General features: G+C 37.8%; 1 protein-coding gene across 2 annotated transcripts in view; it reads right to left on the bottom strand.

Moving 5' to 3' along the window:
* Nucleotides 1-19713, bottom strand: part of sbf2 (SET binding factor 2) — a 113357-nt gene that overhangs the window by 20938 nt on the left and 72706 nt on the right. The window contains exons 18-30 of one of the 2 annotated variants that reach the window (XM_030130811.1): nucleotides 17863-18030; nucleotides 16287-16552; nucleotides 15060-15232; nucleotides 14708-14781; nucleotides 11313-11508; nucleotides 10912-11039; nucleotides 9852-10027; nucleotides 9365-9498; nucleotides 9045-9246; nucleotides 8233-8429; nucleotides 7998-8138; nucleotides 4861-4944; nucleotides 990-1064 (exon numbers count right to left, since the gene is read on the bottom strand). In XM_030130811.1, the coding sequence (XP_029986671.1) occupies nucleotides 990-1064; nucleotides 4861-4944; nucleotides 7998-8138; nucleotides 8233-8429; nucleotides 9045-9246; nucleotides 9365-9498; nucleotides 9852-10027; nucleotides 10912-11039; nucleotides 11313-11508; nucleotides 14708-14781; nucleotides 15060-15232; nucleotides 16287-16552; nucleotides 17863-18030 (2014 nt within the window). The remainder of the gene's footprint in view (nucleotides 1-989; nucleotides 1065-4860; nucleotides 4945-7997; nucleotides 8139-8232; nucleotides 8430-9044; nucleotides 9247-9364; nucleotides 9499-9851; nucleotides 10028-10911; nucleotides 11040-11312; nucleotides 11509-14707; nucleotides 14782-15059; nucleotides 15233-16286; nucleotides 16553-17862; nucleotides 18031-19713) is intronic. The other variant, XM_030130812.1, reaches the window with a different exon arrangement.

Raw genomic sequence — 19713 nt, 5'->3', positions numbered from 1 at the left:
CGCCGCAGCTGTACACATGCTGTCAAACAAACTAAGACTGAATGATGAACAACACATGACATGCGGACCACATTTACATGCAGAGCAGTACAACGGGGATTATGTAAACACCTTCATTCTTTCAGTCCACCAACAAAGCACTTGCCTCTGCGATTCGGGTGGTGAGATATTAGAAGCAGAGGTTGTTTGGATTTCTTTGCAAGTCAACAAGTCTAGAAGCTGTTTCTCCGAAAACCAGCATGCAATATTTTACCGACAGCATGAAGCATTATCAGGGAAGACATGACTTTTCATGGTTGAGTCACATATGTATGGCTCTAAAACTGCGATTAATATTATCTTCTGTGCTCAAGGCATGGAAACCTGAAACCAGATGGACTATTAAGTTCAGTTACCTTTAAATCTGTATTACTGAGGGACATACTGACCCTGGATCAGTTTCAAAAGCAGTTGACTCTTCATAGACACAATCTAGTATGTCAGTTGTTTACATCTAAGTGTAAGATTAATAGGTCAGCTGTTTAGACTTTTCCAGCCAATCAAAACAAAATACTTTCTGTGACTTCATTTGTATTGACTGAATATTTTCTTATTACAGATTATCTGAGCAGTTTTTATTATAATGATCATCTTCTGTGATTCACGTATGGTCTGCAATGATAAACAGCTTCCTTTCTTCCACAGCCTCTTAAACTGAGCACAGTTAGTCCTGCTGAGCCAACACATTAACAATGGAGAGGGCCACATTAGAGAAGCCACATTGGTCTGTGAAAAACCACAGCTCCCAGAAGAGCACTCACAAAGTCAGCGATGATTAGTACTATGTCTCACAATGTTTTTGTAAGGTGGTTTGCAGCACGGGGCAGTGCAGTGTGTGACCTGTTAGTGACCACTTGTGTAGGTTAGAGAAAGGAAAAGCTTGGAAAAAGCATTAGAAAAAGGGGGAGCGCTTTAGGAAGTGGCAGAAGGAGGAGATAGTTTCACTATACCTTGGTTGTGGACTCTCTCCTTACTGGAATGTTTTTGGTGTGAGTGAGTGAATAGCTTATCTCTGTATTCAAGCACTGGGTGGTTGATTACAGGAGGTAGAGACAAGACATGAGGGCAGAGAGAGGGGCATGAAAAAAGTAAATTATGTCAACATCCCACAGACATTACAACCTACCCTGCTGTTCATTTAATTAAACAGAAACACAGACAAGAACAGTCAATTGAAGCAGATGAAGGTCAAAGACTGGACTGATTCACAAAAGTGGCAGAATGAATTTGTCTTGATTTGAAATGATCAGATGAATGACTGTCAGAGCATGCATGAATTCTCTGGTTAACTGGTTATGCTTATGATTGATGGTGTGAAAACAAAGCCAGATGCACTTTCAGATCAGTGTGTCAAAAACGCGACTGCTTCTGCCTCACGAACATGTCATACATCAAATACGCGCACCGTCCGAGAAAATTTTTCAAGGTGCACCTTAACCTTTCTTGCATATGTCCTGAAATGAGGATCATAAAAATAACAGGTGAAAATATATATCACTCTGTCAGATATAATGAGAGTAAAGCATTTTTTTTCACAGTTTGGAGTGAAAAATTGTGCACTGTAATAACGCAGCAAGGATTTGCATGACAAGATGTTATGGGGGTATGACTTATTACCTCCGCCAAGGAGGTTATGTTTTTGCCAGGGTTTGTTTGTTTGTCTGTCTGTTTGTTTGTTTGTCTGTCCGTTAGTGTGCAACATAACTCAAAAAGTTATGGACAGATTTGGATGAAATTTTCAGGGTTTGTTGGAAATGGGATAAGGAAGAAATGATTAAATTTTGGTGGTGATCGGGGGTGGGGGGGCCCACGGGGTGGGGGGTGGGGGGGCACTGATCGTAAGTGTGCAACATAACTCAAAAAGTTATGGACAGATTTGGATGAAATTTTCAGGGTTTGTTGGAAATGGGATAAGGAAGAAATGATTAAATTTTGGTGGTGATCGGGGGTGGGGGGGGCCCACAGGGGGGGCCACTGATCAGCCTTGGCGGAGGTCTGCGCTCTCCGAGTGCTTCTAGTTTGTTCTTTGGTGTAAATGGCAGCAAACAAAGACAATTTACAGTTGAAAGACACACAATGTTTTATCTAAAGGAGAATGTATATAAAATAATAATGAATTATTTCATGGCATAAATTGACTAAATTGAAATTGAATAAATTGACTGTAAATTTTTGTACAGAAAAAAAAAAGGATTTTTTTTCCTACATAATGACTTTCATTTTCCTCAACACTAACTGGACAAAAGTATTGAGATACACTGAAATCAGGTGTTTCATAGGTAACAGTAGAATGGGCTGTAAAATGATAATCACAAATATCATAGAATAATTAATCAATGTAAAAAGCACTGTCATCTACCTCTACATATTTCATGTTAAAAAAAAGTTGAATTTGTTTTTTTTTATACCATTATAATTGTCTTACATGTTTACCTCTAGATTTTTCTGAAACGTTTGTTATGTTCTAACCATAAATAATCATTTAAATGCATCCACTGAGGAAGAAACATCAGCCTTTAAACTTTTAACTAAAGTAGATTTAATATTAATCAGGATGACAACTGACAAAAACACTTTTATTATGATAATATATAAAAGTCCTATAAACTCCAAGTGTGATGTGCCCCAATATTTCTGTCCATATAATACATTTATTTATAATTGGAACATTCACATCATTACGTCCATAATTTTTGTGTTATATAGTTTGGTTTAACAATGATTAATCCATTAACCACTTCGTTGTCATCTACAAAATTTATTTAAATCTATTTTCATCATCAATAATTGGCTTGAATAATTTCTTAAAGAAAAAAAAGGTCAAGATTCCCATATTCTAGACTCATAAATATGAATATTTTCACATTTCGGTCTTCCTCTGTGACATAAAACTGGATGTCTTTAAGGTTGGGAATGAAAAAAGACATTTATGCCAACATCATAGATTTTGTGATACCCTGATTACATTTTTTAAATGATTTTGTGATGTTTAACAGATTAAATAATTAATCGACAAAATCGACAATGAAATAATCTCATCTGTCATGTATGTTTAATGTCGCCTATTGCCTACTTAATATGCCAAGTATAAAACTGTGACTAATAATTCGATGAGTCATGTGGCAGTTGCTCCTGAAAAATCAGTTTCATTTGTGCAATTTTTGCTGTTCAATACAATTCTATTTTCTAAATGAATCAGCAATATCCTTCAGCTCCGGTCCAGTCATCATTAAAGATATGTGTTGTAATTATGTGTCGCAATTAGACAAACAAAATGTACCAAGTTATCTGAAATGGTGTAACATGATTTTAATTTAGGTCAAAAGTCCAACTTAGGAACCCTTAGAAACTCTTTGACCTTCATCTAAAGTAGTGACTAACTCCTCGTACATGCACTAACACCACACATAACCTCTCACCAGGACAAAACACTCAGTGCTGATTGTTTCCTCTCCACATTCCGGGTTAAACAGTCATTGTGGTACGTTAAGTCCATCACGAATCTGAGGTCACGTCTACATTAATGACCGTTTACCAGAAACAACACAAGTCCCTACTCTGTGTTTTGAGGAGTATAAATGCATAACACTGACTGAAATTTTACATTGATATCATATGTAAACAATGATTTGAATGTAAAAGTACATTTCATAATGTCATAATCTGTTAATTATTCATAGTTTATACATACATACATACAATTTGTACATAATTTGTGATGAATTTCAGCACTTAAAAGGTGGATTAGGAATTTAGATACTTTATATGTGTATTTGGGAATGGGTTATCATCATTATTATTCATTTCTTGATAATGATATATAGTTTATTTCCTTGGACACTTTCAACTCCATAAAAAACATTAATACTGAACCAGAACTAATGTGATTAGATCATCTTTGTCCACAGTACCTGGTCTTTAATTAAACATCTGAAAATTACTGATTGCTCCTATGGATTCTTAACAGGAGCATCAGGAGCATCAGGCTACGGCTTCATTTTACGAGGATCTTACATGTTATATCCAATAATAATAGCATAGTAATAAAGATATTACCAAATATACAGATACAGGGTTTGAGTCTTGATAAACAGAGATGATATATCCTGTATTATTGAGAATTTATTAACATATGTAAACAAATACAGTCTACCATCTTTATAATTACCATTACAGCTATCATTATAGTTTGATTTATTGTAACATTTGTTCTATACACATTTAAATGAACAAAATTGCATATATTAATAACAATGTAATATGAAAATCACATTATATAGGTTTAGAAGTTAGGAATACGTGCATATGTGGTATATAGTGTACATATCTATATCATAATACTGGAAGGTCTCAGAGCATCTGTGTCTGTGTGTGTGTGTATGTGTGTGTGTATATATCTATACAGTTTTGAGAAATTGAGATATTTTTAATTAGCTAATTTGGTACCTATAGTTGAGGAATAGTCCTGTCTCCACATTAAATATCTCGGCACGTTGATAGGACCAATATTTTGGGAGACATTAGTAATTTTGGAAAACAATAACCTTACAATCACATTGCGTTGCCCATGACAGTTGACTGGAAGCGCAGTATGACGCTGCATGATGGGAAATGAAGTTAAAAACTGGAATGATGCATTTACTAACTTATGCCCGTAGATATCGGTATTAATATAAGCCCTGGTTCCCCACAGGTCAACACGCTAGTGTATACATAAATTTTAATGTATAAACTCTTTGGCTGAAAACGAGGTAAGACTTTTTTCAGCAGGATTTTTACACTTGAATGAGGAACTGAAACACAAGGCGTTAAAACACAAACCTCCTCTGGTAAAGCTGTTTGAGAATGGGATGTCTAAATGGACAGGAGTCATCTTTGGTATCCTGGACGTCCTCCTTTCACTCCCTGCAGACAACACGGTGACAACACACAGGACGTTAGAGATGTGTGACTGGTTCAGGAAGTAGTTTGTCAGATAGCATGAGCACTGAACAAGAAATACTAACGAGAAAAGATGATGAATATACAGCTGATTGCAAACTTTAGTTAGCTCTCTTGGCTTATACATTCAGTTTTACCTTTTGAAGTTCTTAAAATCCAAAAATTAATGGCATTAATTATAATCTGGACAAAATCACGAGCAGTCCAGACAAGCAAAAGGTGCATGAGAATTTAGTCCAGTAACCAGAGTGTGTATTCAGGATACAAGCAAGAGGAGATGGATGGGCCGGGCACTGACCCCAGGTTGTCCTGCAATTTTTACATAACCTTTTTATTGTACAGAGTTCCTTCCAGATGTTGCCAAATATCAGATGTTTTCCCAACATGGTCTCTGGACCTCTCACATATACACAAAAACACACACAATTCATGAGGTGAATAATAACCGCTGACCAGGGGCAAACATGGAGGGGAAGAGAATGATTGTCTGATGGCAATGTGGTGAACAAAAATAAGTCTGCAAAGTGCAAGCCTGCAGTTTTTGCCTTTATCACAAGACATGCACTCCACATGGCCTCTGGTCTCCTGCAAACAAAACCAAGTTTTTTCCCACGGCACAGCCAAGGCCATTTCATTGACAATTCAGGTCAGGTAGGAGCCCAGGCAGTCGGGCGTCAGAGTTTTGTTTCACAGGTACATTTCGTTTCCCTCATGAAGTAGAAAGTTATATTAAGGTAATGCTGCATACCAATGTTTCCTGAATTGTCTGCCATAAATAAAAGACATCCTATTAAAACTGTGTGTAAACTAGAACCGACAGGCTGCTTGTATCAGTAAATACGAGCTATATAGAGGTAATAATAGTTCAATTTATTGCCTCTTTCATCCCCAATTGACTGAATTCATGTTTTTTATGTGTTAATATTAAAGTTTAATATGATTCAGAGGCAAAATCCAATACCAGTAGTTTCAGGAATCTTTCATATAAATTGTAACAACCTCTGACATAAATGTATTTACAGTTGCAGGCCAAATTCATCACAGACATGGATGCCACAGCTATAGGCTTTTTTTTAATGATTTTTTTTTAAACAGAGAGTGGGTACACTGCATATATATTTAAAAGGCAAAAACAAAGACAGGTGAAAACATGAACATGGAACACACACAGAGCTCATATCACGCTAATATTTGGTTACATGTGCTTTAACAAGTTGTACTTTGACCAGATTTTTTTTAGCTGCCATCAACAAACTTCTATCTGGATGCTGGTTGTATATTTGGCTGAATTAGTAGAGTTCAATTAAACATGTTTGTTTTCTGGCACAGAAAGACCTTTCAGTACATTTCACATATTTCAGACCGGGCTGACATTAGGACTTTACAGAGGCCGATCCAAAGCTTAATATCAGTCTGCTTTATCTATTCACCAACCAGCTTTGATTTATATTTGTGGTCAATGTCTGGAACATATGAATGTGTTCAAGTTTCAACTATCTAACTGAGGTTATGCTGAACAGTTCTGTGACAATCGTCATTATTCCATCCTGTTTCATTGGCAGCAAAACACTTATTGCTACTCCTGCCATGTTTAACATTTAGTGTAGTTCAAAGACAGCTAAAATGTTGGAAAAAGAGCACTTCTTGGACAAAAAAAGTGTTTTAATTGAGGTGCTCTTTGGATTTTGACATATATGCACTCAGGATACAACAAAGAATTCCTTGCAAAGTTATTAAAATGTCACAGCATGGACAAGTTGGACATATAAAAACAACTATTTTAATAATCCTAAAAGAAAGTGCCTTGGATTTTTTTTATTGTTTCCTGAGTACATTTAATGTAGATTGTTGAGGTTGAATGCTTTACTTTTAGTCCTTTAAATGAACCTCTGCCTTTGTGACCCACTGACTCATTGGTCTGACCATATAACTAAGACTGCAGACAGCAGCTGACCTTAATGGTATTGATTTTGGAGCAGGGGCTTTGCGTTTTTGCACAGTGGCCTCTCAGTCTACAAGGCAGAAAAAACTTGGTTGACTGTGACACTGGTGCTCCAGTTCAAGATAGGCTCAGCCTTTGGTGCTTCCTGGGTAGTTGCTGAGAATCTGAACCAGATTCCCCTCAGACTAGGTCTTCATCCAAACCTTGCCCAAGTGGCTCCGCCTCCAAGCAGCTTGTATTTATGTACAATTGTTTGAAATGATGATCTTGGAATCTCCACTTGTTTAGAAATGGCTCCAAGAAACATTCCTGACTTGTGTAAATCTAAGATCCTCTATGTCAGATCTGTTCTGAGCTCACTGGACTTTTCCATTGTATTGTGTGTTGTTCAGTACAATGAGGGCTGTCAAACAAAGCCTTTTTATGTTGGCACGGTGATGCTACCAGCTGTAGTCAATCAGGATCAGTAACATGACCTTAAGAGGCCTTGGCAAGTTAAAAGATGTTGAAACTTTCTGCACCACTGAATTAATAATCTAAATATGTGCATATATTTATTTGTGAGCCTGTATGCATGAATAAAATGAAATAAATTAAAACTTAAGGACCAAATTCTTGTTTTTTTCTTTTATGGTGCATGTTGTATACGACTATTTTGCAGCAGAAAGTGGTAGACAGGGTAACATTAGAATTATGTGTATGCAGATTAGGGACAGTCCACTGGGCTTGTTGCAGATAGAAAGCCTTAAATTAGGGAAACTCTGCAGCCATTTTTAGTTTTATCGGAGGTTTGTCACACACAACGCTCCTTAACCCCAAAAAAATAGGTGGAACAAATAACATTAAGGCAAAAATCCACTGTAGATCTGTTCCAGCCCACCAATACTAAAGGAACTGGTTACACCTGCTTTTTCTGTTACACAACATTGAAGATTCAGCTAATCCTCCTGTAGCTACAATCTAATCACTCATCATTATAGCTTAAGTCTCATAAAAACAGATCAAAATACACCAACAGCCGATGAGAAGTCTTATATTAAACAGTTTCACTGAACTGTGCTGACATGTACAGTACCTGGTGAGAGGCCTATGAGGGAGCGGTTGGACAGTGTATTATTGCCGTTCATTTTGAAGTAGATAGGGATGGAGTTGAGGATGGCTTGGAGGTACTTCTCCTGCTCAAGACTACTTGAAGACTCTGACGATGAGGCAGGCGCTGCCGAAGAAAAACAATGAAAGGATGTGACTTCGACAGAAGCAGACACTGAGGATGTTATTAAGTTAGCTTGTGTAATATTTGTGATCGGCACCTGTTGAGGAGGGGTTCTGTGACTTGAACAGGCCCACCACACTCTTGCCGTGGAAGCCTCCTGAGCGAAGCAGCACGGCTCTGGTACGTGGATGTTTCCAACACACTACCGGGAGGCGGTTGTGTCGGTAACAGCGCGCCACTTTGTGTAAACTGCTGTCCTGTACAGCCTGTGGAACCACCAGCAACCCTGGGTAACTGGAACAGAAAGACACAGGAAATGTCTCAAAAATACAGAGGCAAATAAATGATCTTAGACTAATGTTAATATGCTGTGCCAGAAATATTTATATTCTGTGTGTGTATGTTGAGAAAAAAGCTAAAGCTAAATTAGGCCTTTAAATCCTGGACACTGGTATCCTAGCGGGTTTCTAGACAGATACAGTCACGGAAAAAATGGTAAGACCATCAAAAGTCATCAAAAACAATGGTTATGCAATCAAGTACTAACTCCTGAGTGTATCATGTGACTAAAACAGACAGAAAAGAAAAAATGGAATGCCTAAAAGCACCGGTTGTACAGTATAATGCCATAGCTATTGATGTAAGAACTGAAGTTATTTTGGTTATTATCAAGAAAACCATGGAAAATGTCTAGATATCAGCTCTGAAATTAAACTCTTATGAGCTATTTTTGCTGTTATCATTATATTTGTCCAAACAAATGTACCTTTAGTTGTACCAGGCATTAAATGATCAAGAAAATGATGAAAACAAGGGTGGTCGAATATTTTTTTCCGCGACTGTATTTTAGGTAACTTCTGTCTGGAGGCTGCAGCTAAAATGATCCATTCAGCTTGTGAGTCAATGTACCTGCGACAGAGGGAGTAAAGTCTGTTCACGGCTGTGATCCTGAACTGTTCTCCAGTCTTGGAGCGAGACGAGCTGGCAGTGATGGTGCCCAGCCCCAGACGCTGGTAGTCACGGAAACAGGACTGCTCTACCAGCTGCTCCATTGTGGACTTCTCTGATGCTCGCAAAGTGCTGCTGGGAGGAGGCTCGCCATCATCTGATACTGGAAAACACATATGTGAAGCAGAACTAGATTTTAACATCTTTTATTTTACTCATGGTACTGTTTTTTAGTCTTCTTCACTGATAAAAAATTGTGTAAACTATTTCATTTCTCTCACTTGAAATGTCATCATCTTCATGCCAGGTCATTCTGTTGCCTCGATCGTTCTTCTTCAGTGTGCTCTGGCTGCCGCGGCCCATAGTGATCTTTCCAGCCTTTTTGGCTCCTTTGACAATAGTTTTGGATAGTGTTCTTTGAGGAGTACAGAGCAGACATTAGATTCACAACGAAAACCCTCATCGTTCAAAACTTGGAATCTTATGCCCAACCATAAAGTCTTAATCTTGTTTTGAAAATAATATATTATGAAAGGACAGATTACGTAAGATTATTAAGATTGTTTAAATAAATGTCAGCACAGTTACTAACCTTACTTAAATCTTAATGTTAGTTAATACGGCCAGAGACACATTTACTCAGTGAAGACTATAATGTTTTTTCAGTATGTTAGATACAAATAAATCACCATCTAAAAAAGGTGATGGCAGTTTTATTTTCTACTCACTGAACCCAGAGCTTTGTGATGAAAACTTTGCAGCACAAACCTGAAACCAGTGTTTCTTTCTTTTTGCTTTGGAAGGATTAGCTGAGGTGCCGTTTGTCCAGCAGCAAATGCAAAAGAGCTGAAAATGGATTGTGGGTATCGGATCCTCTGGAGGTGCTTCCTAAAGAGTTCCACCATCTCTGAACTCACTTCCTCATCAAACGCAACCTTTATCAACTGTAAAAGATATTATGACATTTCAGAAACAACAAGTTCAATTAAACTCAAATTAGTTTTAATTTATTGTGTTTATAATGGAGGGTTAAAGAATTTCACTATTACTACGGCAACGACTGTTTTGTCAAATCTCAAAAGATTGAAACTTCCACCTCTAAATGGAAGATTGAAAAAACACTCCACATACTGTTTCCAACATCCACCCACACAGTCAGTGTTTGTAGAAGTACAACAAAACAAAAAAAAGCCCATACAGGCAAAGTTACCTAGGCTCCAACAACATGACCCCTTAGTTCATCTGTTTTGGTAAAAAGATAGTCATAAAAAGTTTTACGGCAATAAATCTAAAGCCTAAAAGCACATGCTTGGCTGAAAATTTTGCTCTGTGAATCTATAAACCAAAGTCATGTTATGAAACAGCATATTTTCTAAAATCGATGCCACATTGGAGGGTAATTGTAATACATCACTGATTACATTATTGGCTATTGGGGTCTAAAATTCTTTGGAAAATAAAGCAACTGAGGAACAGATAATATAATAATGTGAATTCATTTTATGAAAAATACAACCAACATCATCACTTTCATCACCATAATCTTTATAATAACTTTCCATTCAACTTGTTTTTGGGGAAACACATTCTTTCAATAATCTCTTTTAGGAATTTTATTTTATTTTATTTCCACAGGGTTTGTGGAGGGACAGCCTCAAACTCGGGATATTTTGGTTCACGATAGGTTACTCATAAGCATCAGCTAGAAGGGAACACTAGCGGCAGTTCAGTTTCTTATAGACATCAGTAAACTTGAAATGTAATAAATTCCTTTGGGTCTGAATGGTAACATGGGTCAGTGTTCACTGCTCTGTGGTTCAGCGTTTACCTGGAAGGACGCAGAGCGGAGCTGCAGGCCTTCCTGCATGTTTTGTTGCAGCTGGTTTTGGATGCTGATCTTCTTCTCTTTGGTCAATGTCGACACTGGAAAAGCTCTGATCACTGCCTGCTCCCCCACTGAACACAAACACAAACAAACACTAGAGTTATATCTCTGGGTGAATGCAGCAGTGTTTTACAGACTAAACACACTGGGCAACCAATTGAAAACTACAGAATTATTAATTAGTAATAAGATCTGGATGATAGTGCAACAGGCATTCTGAGAAAGGCTTCATTCAAGCAGACAAAGAAATTCTATCATTTCATTAAAAAGTGGTTAACAAGCAATAAATTGTGGTTCTTTTCGACTGAGATTGTGAGATAGAACTACATCGGAAGAGATTTTACCAAGTGGATCATGGGGGTTGCCTTTAAAGATGATGCGGTATGTGGTGAGAAAAAGTGCTCCCTCTGCTGGCAGGATGTGTGGGCCCCCCAACAGGCCCCCTGTGGCTTCCTCCCTGCCATCAGGATCCAAAACCACCCGCAACCCCTCTGACACGAACTCTTCGCCAGGAAGCAATGTTGGACGCAGGATCTTAGGCTGATGGGGGGGACACACATTAATCACAACCTCGTACCTAGACATTGTTGTATATGAACAAACTGTACCCTCTACGACAACGGATGCTTGTCAAAGTGAGAGATTCATATAAACATCTTTGTCAGTGAATCAAATCCAAAATGCCAGGAAATCTATTAATGAATGGTATGTCAAATCACAGCACTACATGCACACCATTATTAACATAACAAACATCTTGCTGGCGTACAAAGCATTAGAAAGCATTTACAAAGAACTCAAAACTAAACTTGCCAACAAAAAGAAATAGTCTATGAAGACCAATTTACCATCTCAGGCCTGAAGGAATCTTATGATTTGTTTTCCAAGTAAAACTATTATTTGTGTCTGTTTATCAGTTTAATGTACTGTGTAGTCATTAGTGCTAATTTAAATTAATTTATATATTTATATTTCTCACCAAAAATTAAAATTAATGGCCACTGCTTTACATCTGTTGTGCATTCATGCGGAATCACTTCTACAGTTAATTTCATCAGCTTCTTGATTCCAATAATCATCACTTTCATTTGGTTCCAAGTAAAGTAGATCAAAATGTGCTTCCCTATTCTTTGGAAAAATCACATGTAAAATATTTCATTTCTCAGTATTGACTTTGGAGTGTGTTTTGTATGTGTGGGTTAATTACTTTCTTTTTAACACACAAAGACCCAGTGCTACTTTTGTGGCAGTTCCCAAATGAATTTTTCTCTATATTTAATCAATTTAAGTGATTTATCACCATTTATCATAATATTATCCTCTGTATTTTGGATTTTTCAGTGTAAATCATGTAGTTTCCTATATTTAATTAACTGATCATGTAGATGTTCATTACAACTCAGAGTAAATTCAAAGGTTATTATCTCAGAAACAGAAGAAAATTACAAAAAAGTGACTTTTTCAGCAAAGATATCAATAACTGAACATGAAAACAAGTGTCTCCATCCTCTGTCATTTATCAAACTCCATGGATTTTACTGGTGAATCAATGTTGTAGAAGATGACAGTGTTTCCACGTTCACTATGGAGCCTCTGAACGTCCAATTGGGTCATATCTGATGACCATGAAAAGATGACAAACTGCATTTTACACCAATTATTTACATGGATTGATAGGATTAGTGGATCAATAGGTATTATACAGGTATTATACAGTGGATGTTTGGGTCTTTATGGGTTAAATTCACTTTCATATGAAAGGTGAACTGGGTCTTTCCTTACAAAGAAGAAAGGTAAATGTATAATGCAATACAGCAGCCACAATTTGTAGGTTTTGTTTTTCACAATACCCAGAACCAATACAGTTCAGTGTCTGATATGGAACTGAAGACTGTAATCTGCTGCCTGTGTTATTTCACCTCCTTCTGGCCTTCAAAACCAGTACAGAAACACTCAGTTGTTCCACTGTCACAAATAAGAAGGAGGAAGGACATTAGATCATTCACAGCAATTCCCATAAAGACTAAAGCCAACCGGAGGGAGTTGAGGTCTGGACAGGAGATAATAAGAGCTTCTCGAGTCAATCCTTAAATGCCGATCAGGACTCAAGGAGAGTCCCTCTGCACCTCATTACTGCTGTGAGTTCAGCTTCTTAATGAGGCTGCACATTAAATGTGTTCATTGTTTTTCTTTGCAGTCCTACTGCTACTATTACTTGAGTAGTGAATCCAAAGTGAGTTCCGTACACACAGGTTTTAGTATTTGGCATGCTACTTGTGGCTAGCAGTCCAGGATAGGAAGTGTTTTCCAACACATAAACATGTGACGAGTTAGCACAGCAGACAATCTGCCCAGACTGCTCACCGTGGTTTCCAGGTTTCTCCCAAAGCAGAACTGGCATGATGTTTGTCTGTGTGTATGAGTGTGTGTGTGAGAGGAATTACCTAGAGCTGGCAGACAAATAGCACAGCACAATCCAAAAGACCAACTGGTAAAATATGAAAGCATGATGATGACTGGAAAATACTGAAGGAGGTCGGCACTCTGCAGAGTAGCAGCCAACGATACAAAACTTAGCCCTAACAAAGAGTTATGATGTGTGAGTAAATACCTTCATCAGGAAAAAGGTGGATTTAGGTGCATAAATAAATACAGATTTATTAACAAGTTTTTATTTCAATCTTTTACTAGTGTTAGTTTATTTCAGAATTTTTCGAACACTATGTCAGCATAAGACTACCTTATAAGTTCAGTTAGTAAGATTTACAGGTATCTGCAGAAATGAACAAGGCCTAAGTTGTCGGGGAAGCCGACAGCAACAGTATATCCCTGAAATCCCCCCAATCCTCTGCTATATATAAATATACCCACGATAGTTGTTAGACAATCAATATGAACTCAGTTTGAGCTACATTGAGCTGATAGTGGTTAAATAATGGCCAAAGAACCAATTTTCCTCACAAACCTCCACCTAGTGAATGAAAATGACACCATATGAACTCTGGATGGTAGCCAAAAAATGGATATTTGTGAGACAATCAATATGAACCAAATTTTATCTCAATCGGCCAATTATTTCTTGATTTATGTTCAAAAAACAGATTTTCAATGAAAGCGCCCCCATTTGGATGACTTATAATACTCATAGAGAAGCTGGAATCGATAGGGTTCTTCCACCAGGAATCTCCATTATATCCCTGAAATCAAGTTTCAGGGATATAATAAATTTAATGTGAGGTTTAGAGTATTATCTGAAAATAAGAATAATTGTGTTTGATACCTTAGAATGAGTCATTGACATAAACATGGAGAGTGGGTAGCATCCGTGGATTCCATGTTTTTTCCATTATACACTACATGGTATTGATCATCTAGGTGAATTAGCACAACCTTCCATTTTTTAATGTTAACCACCAAATAACCACCCAACTAGACAAAAAAACGCAGTCTCTACAGGGGCCTTTTTGCCTTTTTAGTGGCCGTCATAGAGGAGGGTGAGGTGAGTGGTATTGTGTCACTTGTAATGCACAACCTGATGAATAGAAGTTACTAAATATTACACACTGATCCTAAAATAGAGTTAAGAGTTTTAATGTTTCAGGGGTAAATTTCAGTAATATATTTCATTACATGGGTCAATGTGATTTTTTAATTGCATTTTACGAACAGAAATAATAGGCTTCAGATGAAAAAACATTTTTCACAAATAGTTGAGTGCAAACAGTGGAACGGCACTAACCTTCTGAATGGGAGGCAACCTCCTGCTCTCTCTGTGAACTGCCTCTAGAGCCTCCATCTGCATAGCTACGATGCCTGTGGGTCAGAACTCAAGGTCAATTACCATATGTACATACAAGTACAAGAACAAGAGTGTGCACAATGTTAGTACAGAGACACACATGAACACACACATGTTCTTATAGCCAGTGTGTGTATTTGCAGATTTTAAGGGTAATGAGTTAATGAGCTCAGATGTCTCCTGCTGTCGGCCTGAGCTGCAGGTGCACAGTTAAGTGTTTTCTCTGTAAAACGCTGAGGGAACTGGGACAGTGTCAGGATGTGACGTTAGTGAATGAGTACAGGACTGATACCTGGGATCATGCTGTGCAGACTCTTGATGTGCTCCTGGGTTACTCCGCTCTCTGTGCACACCTTGTCAATGAAGCGTGCAATGAACCGGACGACAGAGTTCGCCACATCGCTGTTCTCCGAGTCCTCAAACCCGCTCTCGGTGTCAAAGCTCTCTGCCACACTACCGGCAATGCTGCAAATATACACAGGGGCATAGATAGAGAATGAAAGTGAAAGGCCAAGTCAACATGTCTGCCAGGAGATCTGATCTGAGATCTGAGGTATGTGTGCTGACACAAGAGGATTTAAAGCAGTTCTGCAATAAAGGGCAGTGAAAGTGGAACTGATTTGTAGTCTGATACAAGTGTTGATGCCTGGATCAATCACTGAGACTCCATTAGCCAACAAGAATGTTTCACATGAGACGGTGATGCAACTGTCCTTCTGGATCCACAAATAGTGAGTGATGAGATCCAAATGTCCTTTGAGAAACAAACAAGTCTGCGGCAAAAATGGAATCAAAAAGAGAAAACAAATTCTTGGCCATTACATTTCTGTTATGGCCAAGAATTTGTTTTCTCCTTTCAACTCCATTAATATTTTTTCTGAAAAAATATAAATGTTGTAATGTTGTGTTCTTTGAGTTATTTGGGAATACAATGTGAAATTCAGAACAAAAGCTTTTGTAATATTCTCCTCAAATACCTTATTTCATTTACTTTGTATTACTGCACAGGATGGTAACAAACCTTGAAATCTCCAAATCTCCAATTCTAGGAAAAGAAGGACATGAGGGGTCTTCCCAGATTTTTTTCACTTTACAGTTAGTGCAAAGCACAGGAAATCACTCCCACTGCTATGTTGTTTGGTTTGGGTGTCCCCATTCAACTTCCCAACAGCCGTAGATGAGTCTTACTCTGTTATGTGCAGTAGTGATATAAGCCCAAAGGATGATGTGGGCCGGATACAGAAGAGGTACTGTGTTCCATTTGGCTGAATAGAAAGGTATCATGTAGACTGTAAGTTTTGCCACATCCACCCACATGCTTATCATCACCTTATTAAGAGAAGTACACATACTCCCAAATCATGAAACCTTACCCTCAGGCTACTTCGACAGTGATTGTTCTACCTTACAAATCCTGAACAAGCCAAAGTTTTGTTCTGGGCTCACCTATGTTTCTACTAAAGATGTTAAACACAACTGAGGTTAAGTTAATCCGACCTTTCTGCCGTACACTCCAGACCTGTTTGTGACGATGCTGTTGCTTCCACTCTCCCAGTCAGCCACGGGGGTGTTACGGAGCAGCTTGTTCTTGCTGGTGTCCAGGGGAACCAGCAGGTAAACCATGAGGCTGGCATAGTGGATGGCCTGGCTGAACACGGTGCTCTCCTCATTCTTCACCAGCTCCTGCTGCTTCTCTTTGCTCAGGCTGGGCCAAGAGCGCAGCTGCTCCGCCGCCAGGTCCATGGCCGTCTGGTCGTCATCCTTGACCGGAGCAGAGACCGAATCCTGGCAAGTTAGACGAGACAAGACAAGTTAGAGGACAGGGAGATGAGGGAATTTGACTGATGCATCGATTCTGTTCAGTTGAGAGTTGAAAAATTTTTAAGGCTGAATGGTGGGGATGTTGGACATCGAGTTTTAGACATTTCATTTTAATTCCTGTTTATTACCTCCGCCAAGGAGGTTATGTTTTTGCCAGGGTTTGTTTGTTTGTCTGTTTGTTTGTTTGTTTGTTTGTTTGTTTGTTTGTTTGTCTGTCCGTTAGTGTGCAACATAACTCAAAAAGTTATGGACAGATTTGGATGAAATTTTCAGGGTTTGTTGGAAATGGGATAAGGAAGAAATGATTAAATTTTGGTGGTGATCGGGGGTGGGGGGGCCCACGGGGGGGGGTGGGGGGGGGCACTGATCGTTAGTGTGCAACATAACTCAAAAAGTTATGGACAGATTTGGATGACATTTTCAGGGTTTGTTGGAAGTGGGATAAGGAAGAAATGATTAAATTTTGGTGGTGATCGGTGGTGGGGGGGCCCACGGGGGGGGCCACTGATCAGCCTTGGCGGAGGTCTGCGCTCTCCGAGTGCTTCTAGTTTATATTTAAAACTTAAAAAATCTGAAAACTAGTCCCCATTTCATATACAATGAGCAACTGATTTTAAAAAAAAGTATTAAAAAAATCTCTTAGTGGATTTTTTGCAAGATTGCAACGATGGAAATGTTTTGACTTTACACTTTAAAATTGTGAACAATTAATTTAAACCAACATTGCAATGTGAAATTGCAAAATCCCTATCACAGAAGCTACCATTATTTTCTGAAGGTAAAATCCATCACAACATCCCTCTGCAACTGAACGCTGTGGCCCAACTTACAACACATCAGCGTAGCTCTGTTGTGTTTGTGTCTCATCTGTCTACTGTTATGTAAATGTGTATATACAGTATTATTATTTACTACTATTATTAATTTTATATTGTTTGTCTTTTTGCATTATCTGTATACGTGTACATTTTTTCGTGCATTTTTTTCTGCTACTGCCTGGACCAGTGACTTTCCCATTGTGGGATCAATAAAGTCTCATCTAATTGAATCCAAGTTACATATCACATACTCCAGATGTAAGAAAACTTCCACACAATTTAAGTGAATGTTGTCTTTTGTATGTTCTGACTCATTACACAATATCTGTATTCAGCCATATTTGCCACTGCAAACAGACTGAGTATAAAAAATCCTCTGGTACGTATCTATTGAATTCCTCTTACTGGATAAATGAGATTACATGTAGTCTCACATCTGTCACTTTCCAGTCTTACCTTTAGCCTGGCAGTGATGCTCCCCTTCTCTGGGGTGTTAAGATACAGGGCTCGGATCTGGCCCTGGACTTCGCTGTAGAAAGTGGCTTCCCAGAACTGCTGGTTGGTCCAGATGGGATGATCCTGTATGCAGGTGTAGGCAAACTGGTTCACCCCAGCGGCTAGTTTCTGTAAGATAGACACGACACGATGTATCAAATGTATCCCTAACACACTCTTCAATCTAGAGAAGCAGCCTTTTGAAGATACAAACCAAAAATGAGCCTCATTAACAGCCTGTAAATGTTTTCAGAGTTTATGTTGTTTTTCATAGCAACGGATACAAACCAGATGCTCGACTGTGAAATGTCATAGTGACAATGCTGGTGTTATTAAACAGTGTCCTACCCGCAAGCGAAGAAGGGCAATGATTTCACATTGTTTTCATGTCTATTCATGTCTGTAATCAGCATTCATATCTTAAAAAAACTTGGTACAACTGTGGAAATAATTATTACATTACCTCTGTATTCAATATTCAAAACAGCGCAACATTTTGTTCTCGGAATATGAATATTTCTAGATTGTTTTTTTTTCTACATCCAATGTCATGTTACTTGTTACAAAGACACATATCAGATTTATACCTAACATTTGCACACAAGAAAACCCAGATGGCCTTAAAAGTCACATTTCATGACACATTGACTTTTCCCATCTTTGTAACATTTGTACAACAATAATAAAAAAAAAAAAGTCATTCATTTTATTACATTACAAAATAAACCTACAGTGCTTGATATTTAATGTCACTGGGCCAAAAGTCTATGATGGCTTTTCACGATAATTTAATTCAACAGGTCCAAGAAGACACGAGAGGTCTATATCTACTCTTTGTGTTTTCAGGCTGTAGAAAATGTGATCCTTGAGGCACATTTTGACAAATCACAGGCATTTTTGGACAGGTCGTGGGGTTAAACATATGATTGACAGCCATGATTAATGATTGCTAATCAGATTCCATTAAATGTGACCTGGACATGATTCTACTTTGCGTCTTCATGCAGAAACTTGGAAAACTGTTTAAATTTTTCCACAACAGCAAAAAAACCACAATACCTTATTTATATTTTCATTTGTCCAGGTGTAGATTCTCAAATTTTTGCGTTTTTGTCCACCTAGTTGTGGCTCCTGGAGCTTTAATGATGTGCAAAAGATAGTTTATAAAATATAGTTGTATAAAAGCTATACAAGGATATATTCTGTACCTAGGTTTTGCCTCACTTCTCAGATACAGGTCATTGTGCCATATTTGTTTGTCTTACAATGATGATTTCTTACATGTTAATGAAACTTCAAGTGAAATCTAAAGTAAAAATTAGCTGCTCATGCATCCTTGTTTGAACCTACCGCCTACATCATGTCACTTTAATATTTATTATTTATTATTTTTTTATTTATTGATTTATTTCAAATATGAATATGATACAAGCTTCCTGATTACTACTATTTGACTTCTTTGCACAACATAATGTAGAAATGAAAATTCAAGGAAGCATAAAATAATGATACATGCAAAAAGAAAAGAAAGAAAAAAAAAAAGTCATATTCGAAAAGGAGTGAGACGAAGCATAGCTTATTAGCTCTCACCCCTTTGTCTAAACCAACAATATGTACATATATACATACATACATATACACCCATATACATACACATCTATCCATCTATACACATATACATATATATACACATACACACACACACACACACACACACATATACATATATATATATATATATATATATATATATATACACACACACACACACACACACACACACACACACACACACACACACACACACACACA

Source organism: Sphaeramia orbicularis, chromosome 3 (assembly GCF_902148855.1).
Source record: "Sphaeramia orbicularis chromosome 3, fSphaOr1.1, whole genome shotgun sequence".
NCBI classification, from domain to species: domain Eukaryota; kingdom Metazoa; phylum Chordata; class Actinopteri; order Kurtiformes; family Apogonidae; genus Sphaeramia; species Sphaeramia orbicularis.
The sequence above is the reverse complement of the archived record's forward strand: the minus strand, read 5'-3'. Positions and strand labels throughout refer to the sequence as shown.